The following is a 7,809-nucleotide window of genomic DNA, read 5'->3' as shown; positions in this document are numbered from 1 at the left end:
TGCCCGTGCCCCCGCCCGCCGCCCCAGCTCCTCGCTCCATTCCTGCGGGAATGAGCATGAGGCACCCGGGGAACAGCCCCAGGGGGTGTGGCGATCACCAACATGGTCAGTACGGGAGGTGACTAGGGGACATCAGGGGGTCGACAATGGGCAATGCTGCAAGGGACTCCTAGGGATCTGTCCTCCCCCTGGTGTGAGCGGCTGGGGGGTGATGGAGGGACATTGAGGGCCATCACAGGACATGGGAGACACGTCTAGGGACCAGCCCTGCCTTTGGTGTGTTCAGGTGTGAGATGGTCAGGGAATATCAAGGCCCTTCATGGGGGATGGGGGACCCCACAAAGGAGTCCAAAGGGCCAGCTCTGCCCTTGGGTGATTAGGAGGCATCAGAGGGACATGGGGGACACCAAAAGGCACCTCAAGGGATCAGCCCTGTTTTCAGTGTGCCCTGGATGTGGCAGTGACATGCTCTTCCCCAGGGGCCCCACACCAGCCAGCTCTTCTGCTTCATTAGCGTGTTAGCAAACTACTGTGTGTCACCCATGAGCTGCCCACCTCCCTGGGCATGGACAGGAAGGTGGATGTGACATCGAAGGTGGGGGACACGGGACCTACAAAGGGGCTCACCAGCTTCTGCATGTTGGCAGCAGGGGGCTGCACTTTGCTCCTCAGCTTGTTGTGCAGTGAGAGCACCAGGAAGGTCTCCTTCGTGCTGAGAGCTGGGGGGGGACAGCAGGGGATGGGGCAGGGACCGAGGGGGCTGAGAGGCACAAGTGCCCTCCCCGTATCCCTGATTGTGGCCAGACCCTTCAGGGGGCCGTGGGAATTCCCCCTGAAGGGTCCGACCGCAGCCGGGGATACCGGGAAGGCACCCGGGTCTCCATGGAGACTTGAGGGGAGAGAAGAAAGAGCTTTTGGGCAGGGAGCACAAAAGGGGCAAGGGGATGAGGGGGAGGGCAGCCCGCTGGGCCCCCGTCTCGCACGGGTGGGCTGAGATTGCCAGGAATGTGCCCCCTCTGCCCCCCTACCTCTGTCCTGCCAGGATCCAGACCCCACTGGGCAAGACCCATCACTCGTCCCCATCACCAACTGCAGGACCCCCGGCCCCATTCCATAACAGGCTCCATCCCATTCCCAGCCCCGGAGCCCCCTGGTTCCATTGCAACACCAGCCCCAGAGCCCCCCAACTCCATCCCATCACCGAGTCCATGCCCCTTCTCCCACCTCCATTCCATCCCCAGCCCCCATCACCCACCAAGCCCCCCATTGCCATCCCTGGGTGCCCATCACCCACCCAGTCCTCCATACATCTGGTCTGGCCCAAGGGGAGGGTGCTCAGGGCGCACTCATCCCCCAAACCAGCAGCCTCCCAGCCCTGCTGCCGGAGAGGCAGCCCCTCCACCAGTTACCTCCCGGAGCCGGCGGGGACAACTTTTCTGGAGCATCCGATCTCGTCTCACCCACCCTCCACATCAGGAGGCTGCAAACCAGCAGGACCAGGAGCTTCATGTAGGTCCCGGGATGTGGGGAGCAGACCCCAATCTCCGGAGGGAGGGCTGGGGAGAGCCGAGCCGCCCCGCAGCAGCCCCGGCTCTGGGGCGAGCTCGGCCGTGCGCTCCTGCGTGCGTGTGTGTGTGTCTGGTTGCAGGATTTGATCCTATTCAGGACTCCAGACAGGCACCGCTGGGCAGCGGGAACAAAAGCTTGACGGGTGAGTAATGGCTCTGTCAAAACAGTTGCTCGCTGGAGCGAATGTGGCAGACAACTCCCGGGGCCCCGGGCTGCAGCCCCGCCGGGATGTCCCGCAGCGGGGTCAGCCCTCCGTGCTCTGCCCCAGCCCCTCTGCCCAGCCCGGGTCGGGCTGTGAAGGCAGCAGGAGCAGGGGTCGCTACCGGCACCCACTTTGGGACACTGGGAGACTGGAAGCCAAGGGGCTGGGGCAGCAAGGGGGCCCCTGCTGCCAGCCTCCCTCCTGCCCCATGAATTAAACATGCCGGGGAGGTAACACACACCGTGCAGGCACGAAGCCAAATACCCGCTCCGGAGAGCTGGGCAGCGTGGTTACAGGGTGGGAGGATGTGAGAGCCGGGGGGCCGGCGGCGGGAGAGGTGCTGGGCACAAGGGGGCCGTGTCTCGGTGGGCACCTGGATCAAGCAGGGGTCCCACAGCCCAGGCTGCTCAGGGGGCTCAACAGCACCATGAGAGCTCTGCCCCAGCACAGGGCTGGCAGAACCCATGTGCTCCCCTGGCACAGGGCAGAAGTGAGGGCTTCAGACATCCTTGCTCAGGATTCTGCAATGCCACAGGCAGGAGGGACTGGGAGCATCCTACGCACCAGCTGTCAGGGCTGAGCTGGGTGTCAGCGTAAACCCAGCTGTAAATGCTTCAGTTCCATCAGCCTGAGTCTAAACCTGACCCTGGCCTGAACCCTGGCACTAATGCCAACCCCAACTCTCATACAAACTCTCTTACTAATATGGATCTGAGCCCTTGGCACTGATCCTAACACTAATATTAACCCTAACAAAAAACTAACTTTAGCCCTAACAATTATTTTAATGCTAATCAAAACATTAATCTTAATGCTAACTCCAAACCTAACACTAATGCTAACCCTAACTCTTATCCTAACCCCAACCCTAACTCCAACTCTAATCCTAACCCTAATCCTAACCTCATCCCGAGCCTGACTCTAACATTAAGGGTTAATGTGGACTGTAACACCAACTGCACCCCATCTCCAGGCTGCAGCAGCACCCTGGGGTTCCCCTCTGAACTCCAGCCAGGGCTGAGCTCACCTCAGCAAAGCTGTGCCGAGTCCAGTGAGTCCACAGCATTCCTGGGCTCCCCTTCACAGTAGCCCCAGCCCCACCAGTGAGCAGAACCCCCGCACAGACCCCAAAGTCATCTTTTCTCCCAGGAGACTTTCCCAGGCTTAGCTGGTGCACGGGATTAGCCTCATCCTGCATCTCTGCATGCCGGGGAGCCCCAGAGGCAGGACTGGCCGTGTAGTGAGCCCGGCACCGCCGGTACTGCCATAAGTGCCGTGACAGCCACTGCCTGGCCCCGATATCTGCTGGCCTGGGACATGAAAGGCCCCAAAGCCTCTGATGTGCAGAGAGGGAAAGGAACGGAAGGGAAGGGAAGGGAGAGGCTAGAGCCAGTGCCAAGGGGAAACTTTCCTACAGCTCGGCCTCAGGCAGGGGAAAAACCAACAAACACATGGGCACAGGCTGCGGATAAATCCCTGCGAGTGCAGGAGCGCGGCTGTGAGCAGAAACGGACAGTCAGCGTCTTGCCCCTGTAGTCAGCCCAGCGTGATGCTCCTCATCCCACTGCCAGCCTGGCTGGCCCTGGGCATCCTGCAGCTGCCCCTCGGCAGCTCCCAGGTAAGGACCTGCATTCCCTCCCCTCCAGCCCCCCAGCAGACCTCCCTCTCTGGGCTGCTCAGCACCCACCTCTCACACCCCGGTGCCCTGGAGTGGGGGGTATGGCACAGCCACAGCATCTGTGGAGCTGCCAGGGCCAGGGGGACGGTCATGAGGATTTTCCCCTGCAGCAGTGAAATGATGTTAAATGTGCTCAGGGCATGCAGCTTCTCCACAGCATCCAAGTGCCAGAGCACGACCGGGGAGGTAGGGGCTGAGGCTGGAGCAGACACAGAGCCAGGGTCAGACCCCAGCCAGGATGGGAAGGGGCTCTGTCCAGGGCAGGACATCCAAACCAACCCCAAAGATGCTGCCTGCTTGGAAGGGTCCTCCCAGGCTGTGGCAGGGTGGCCGGGGAACCCAGGAGATTATTTAGGTGTGTCCATGATCCCCCAGGAGTGCCTGAACCAGCAGCAGGTGCTCAGCGTGGTGCGGCAGATGCAGAAGCTGCTGGTGGCACAGGAGGCCGCCCACCTGCAGGGCACCCGTGGGCTCCGGCACCATCTCTCCATCCTCCAGAGCCACCTCCAGAGAGTGGCCACCAAACGCAATGGTAATCCTGGCTGGTCACCACCATGGGTGACATCCCCACAGGGCCAGCTCTGATCCCTGGCCTCGCACAAACAGCCTGGGCAAGGGACCCCCAGCTCTCTTAGGCTGGGGTTGGCTCCAGGCTGGCAGTGCCCATCCCCACCCATGTCTGTCTGTCCACAGAGGTCTGTCCGCAGCTGGCAGTGCCCCTGAATGGACGGATGCTGGGCCGGAGCCTGCGGGTGGGCCACGAGGTTCACTTCATCTGCGACGCCGGATTCCGGCTGGTGGGCTCGGAGACGCGCGCCTGCCGGCAAAACCGCACGTGGAGCGGCACCCAACCCTTCTGCAGAAGTGAAGTGGAGTGGGATTGGGGTGCCATGGGCTCTGCCCTCCCAATGGCCTCCTCTGTCACCCTGAGCTGTGGGGTTCCACTGCTCAGCCCAGAGGCTGCAGCAATGGGCACCGGGGTTGGGCAAGGGTGCACCTCTCCAGCTGACGCTCATGAGCTCCTTCTCCCTAGGTATTGATGACTGCTCCAGCAACCCATGTGCCAACAGTGGGACCTGTGTGGATGGCAACCAGAGCTACACATGCCTCTGCCCCCCAGGCTGGTCAGGCCCCAGCTGCCAGAGCCCCATCTACTCCTGTAGGTGCCTGGGTTTGGGCTGCAGAGGATGGGGAATCTCATGGGGACAGTACCTGGCCATGCTGTGCCTGTCTCCCCCTTCCCTGGCAGCCCCCAGTACCTTGGCCTGACCATCTCCCCATGCCCCAGCATGACACCTGCTGTCCCCTGCAGACTGGGTGACACTGAGCAACACCTCCTTCAGCCGCCAGCCCCGCTGTGCCGAGGGCCGCTCGGGCTCCCGGCGCTGCAGCTGTGACACCGGCTTCCAGCTGCAACCTGGTGGTGTGTGCCAAGGTAAAAGGGGGGTGAAGATGATGAGATAATGGAGGGTGGGGAACCAAGGCTTGGTGGCAATGGGACCTCTGACCATTCCTCACTTTTTCCACCCTAGATGTGGATGAATGCCAGCTCTACCAGTCCAGCCCCCAGACGCAGATTTGCCTCCACGACTGCCTCAACCTCCCTGGCTCCTACCGCTGCCTCTGCCCCCCTGGGTACCTGCTCCACGCTGACCGCAATGCCTGTGAGGGTAAGAACCCAGGCTGCAGGACAGAGAGCCTCCCACGGGAAGAGGGGTGCAGTGGGGACAGCCCCACTCACCCTGTGTCACCACAGATGTGAATGAGTGCACCGGGAAGCAGCACAACTGCAGCCAGGGTGACCTCTGCATCAACACCTTTGGGGGCTACCGCTGCGTGCGCCCCAAGTGCCCCCCACCGCGCCACAACACCAGCTATGTCAAGACCTCTGCCTTGTGAGTACCCTGCTGTGCGTGGCTCAGGCTGTGTCGTGCCCTGTCCCAGGGTGATGGGTCCTGTGGTGGGCTGAAGGCTGTATTGTGTCACCCAGGGGCAGCAGGGAGAGTAGCAGCCACCACTGGTGGCACATTGCCACATGGGGTGCTCAGGTGTGCTTGGCATGTTCCCTGATGGTCTTGGGATGCTGGGGGTGCAGGTGGGAGAACCCCAATATGTGGTGGCTTTATCCAGGATCCTGGCCCCTCTCAGAGTCCCAGCCTGGGGGGAATGATGCTGATTTTCCTGCGCTGCACATCCATGTGGTGCCATCAGCTGCCTTTCAGCAGTCCCAGACATCCCACTCTTGAGATTAAACTGCTTTGTGCCACCAAATAGAGGAGCATCCCTGATCCTGACAGATTCCTCTTCAGGAGGCACATCTGGCTCTATCCCTGGCCTTCAGCTGGGACTGTGGCATCCACCCAGTCCCCTCAGAGTGTCACCCAGAGCAGTGTCCCTGAAAGCCACAGCATTTGCCTGGCAGAAACAGGGATGAGGCAGAGATCCGATGATGGGCACACCTGGATGTGACTGTCTTGGGTTGCTCTGCCACAGGACGGACAGCAGGGCTGGAGATGCTGCCTGTGGCATGGGCTGGGCTTGTGTGCAAGGATGAGGGCAGCACGTTGAGTATAGTGGGTATTTTTGCCCCTTATAAGTGGAGAGAATGATGCATCTGACTCCATCTTATCAGAAGGCTAAATAATTACTTTATTTTACTATATTATTCTATATTATATTACATTACATTACATCTAAACTGAATCTGCTAAGCACTCCACTGCACTCAACTGCACTGAATCTCGTGGCTGTCAGCCGACAGATCCGACACACACACGCTTGGCCCTGATAGGCCAAGGAAAAAAAACACCATCACTTTGGGTAAACAATCTCCATACTGCATTCTACTTTTGCACAAACACAGGCACAGCAAATGAGATAAGAATTGTTTTGATCATTCTCTGAGGCTCAGACAGTGTGAATCCCAGAAACATTCTTGGGAAGATTGCCTTGCTTTTCTCTGTGAGGACAAATGTGGCTACTCTGAGAGCCCAACCACGGCACTGAGCGGTGGCACCCTTCTCTCCTGGCAGCCAGTGTGAGCGGAACCCCTGCCCCATGGACAGCCGAGCCTGCCAGCTGGCTGCCAGCTCCATCTCCTTCCACTACCTGCCGCTCCAGGCCAACCGCACGGCGCCGCGTGTCGGACCGGCACACGGGAGAGCTGCTGCTCACCAGCCCTGTGGCGGGGCCGGCCACGCTGGAGGTGGAGGTGGAGATGAGCGAGTTCTCCCACAGAGTCCTCCTGGGCAAGCACATCTTCAAGGTCACGGCCTTTGTGTCCCCGTATGTGTTTTGATTGCCTTTGGAGGCAGGTGTGGGGCCATGCCAGGGCCTCTCCCGGGGAGGAATGGAGCAGGTTCAGCTCAGCAGTCCCAGTTTTTGTCCCATTGGAAATATCCCTCTGCCATAATGCTTTCTCATAGCCATCAGAGCAAAAACTGTGTCCCTATAGGGAAAACCCCATGGCCAATGGAAGGACCAGCCTGGGAGTGCCTGCCTCTGCCAGCCCCTTTCCTCTCTGCCCACATGGCACACAGAGGGGAAAGACAAAGTGAGCCAACAGCACTTGGCATGCAGATGCAGCATCTTGTATCTTGTAATCTCTAATAAAAGAAAACTGGCTGTAGGAAGAGTGCCCTCCTTGCTCTATGTTTTGTCCTCCTGGGGTAAAGCTCCTGGGGATAGCTGGTGGCTGTGCTAAGGGCAGACTCACCTCACAGAGCTTGGGGTGAGCTACCAATAGAGCTACCAAGCCCATCCAGGGTCATGCAGTGTCCATATCCCTCCCAGCACCACTGCTCCTGAGGCCATGCTGAAGAATCCCCCAGCATAAAAATGGGAGATGGGCTGAGCAGAGAATCACAGAATGCTTTGGGTTGGAAGGGATCATCTTGTGCCAACTCCACTCCATGGGCAGGCACAACTTCCAACACACTGCTCTCAACATCCTGCACAGCCAAGACTGTCCTCAGCCACCTTGGCATTGCCTGGAAAGCACAGCACGGCTCCCTGGCCCTGGTGAGCAGGGGACAGTGACAGGGGCTGCGCTTCCTTGTGTGCAGGAGGCTTCCCTCTGCGGCAGCTCTGACACAGGCTGGTCGAACCTGCATCTCCCCAAGCACTGGAGCTGTCCCCCTGCACCCATCTGGAGGAGGGTGGGCTGTGACAAGTGGGGTGCAGCGCCCCACACCCCTTGGGCACCCCCATTACCGCCAGCATGGCCAGACCTTGTGCAGGGAGAGCAGCCGGGGGTTCAAAAGGTGACGAGGGCCTTTGGGGACAGCGAGCTGAGGACACGCCACCCCCAGTCGCACACAGAACCCTTCTGAGCCGGGGTCCGGCTGGAGCCGCACAAAGC

At 60.0% G+C, this 7,809-nt stretch overlaps 2 protein-coding genes across 2 annotated transcripts in view; one reads left to right on the top strand and one right to left on the bottom strand.

Annotated features, from left to right (window-relative positions):
• Positions 1 to 1,904, bottom strand: part of LOC102044398 (C-type lectin domain family 18 member A-like) — a 4,758-nt gene extending 2,854 nt beyond the window's left edge. Inside the window, exons 1-3 of the mRNA XM_031058397.1 lie at positions 1,410 to 1,904; positions 628 to 719; positions 4 to 42 (exon numbers count right to left, since the gene is read on the bottom strand). Coding sequence (XP_030914257.1) covers positions 4 to 42; positions 628 to 719; positions 1,410 to 1,509 — 231 coding nt within the window. The 5' untranslated portion in view covers positions 1,510 to 1,904. The remainder of the gene's footprint in view (positions 1 to 3; positions 43 to 627; positions 720 to 1,409) is intronic.
• LOC102044234 (fibulin-7-like) lies at positions 1,429 to 7,081 on the top strand. Its single transcript, XM_031058487.1, is given in 11 exon segments — positions 1,429 to 1,509; positions 1,649 to 1,711; positions 3,189 to 3,389; positions 3,825 to 3,981; positions 4,143 to 4,313; positions 4,483 to 4,608; positions 4,762 to 4,884; positions 4,982 to 5,119; positions 5,206 to 5,344; positions 6,482 to 6,589; positions 6,591 to 7,081. Coding segments are annotated over 9 exon segments (1,188 nt in total). The 5' UTR covers positions 1,429 to 1,509; positions 1,649 to 1,711; positions 3,189 to 3,320; the 3' UTR covers positions 6,748 to 7,081.
• Positions 7,082 to 7,809: the final 728 nt, after the last annotated feature.

The sequence above is a fragment of the Geospiza fortis genome, unplaced genomic scaffold (assembly GCF_000277835.1).
Source record: "Geospiza fortis unplaced genomic scaffold, GeoFor_1.0 scaffold97, whole genome shotgun sequence".
Taxonomy (NCBI): domain Eukaryota; kingdom Metazoa; phylum Chordata; class Aves; order Passeriformes; family Thraupidae; genus Geospiza; species Geospiza fortis.
This window is presented reverse-complemented; position numbering and strand designations above follow the sequence as displayed.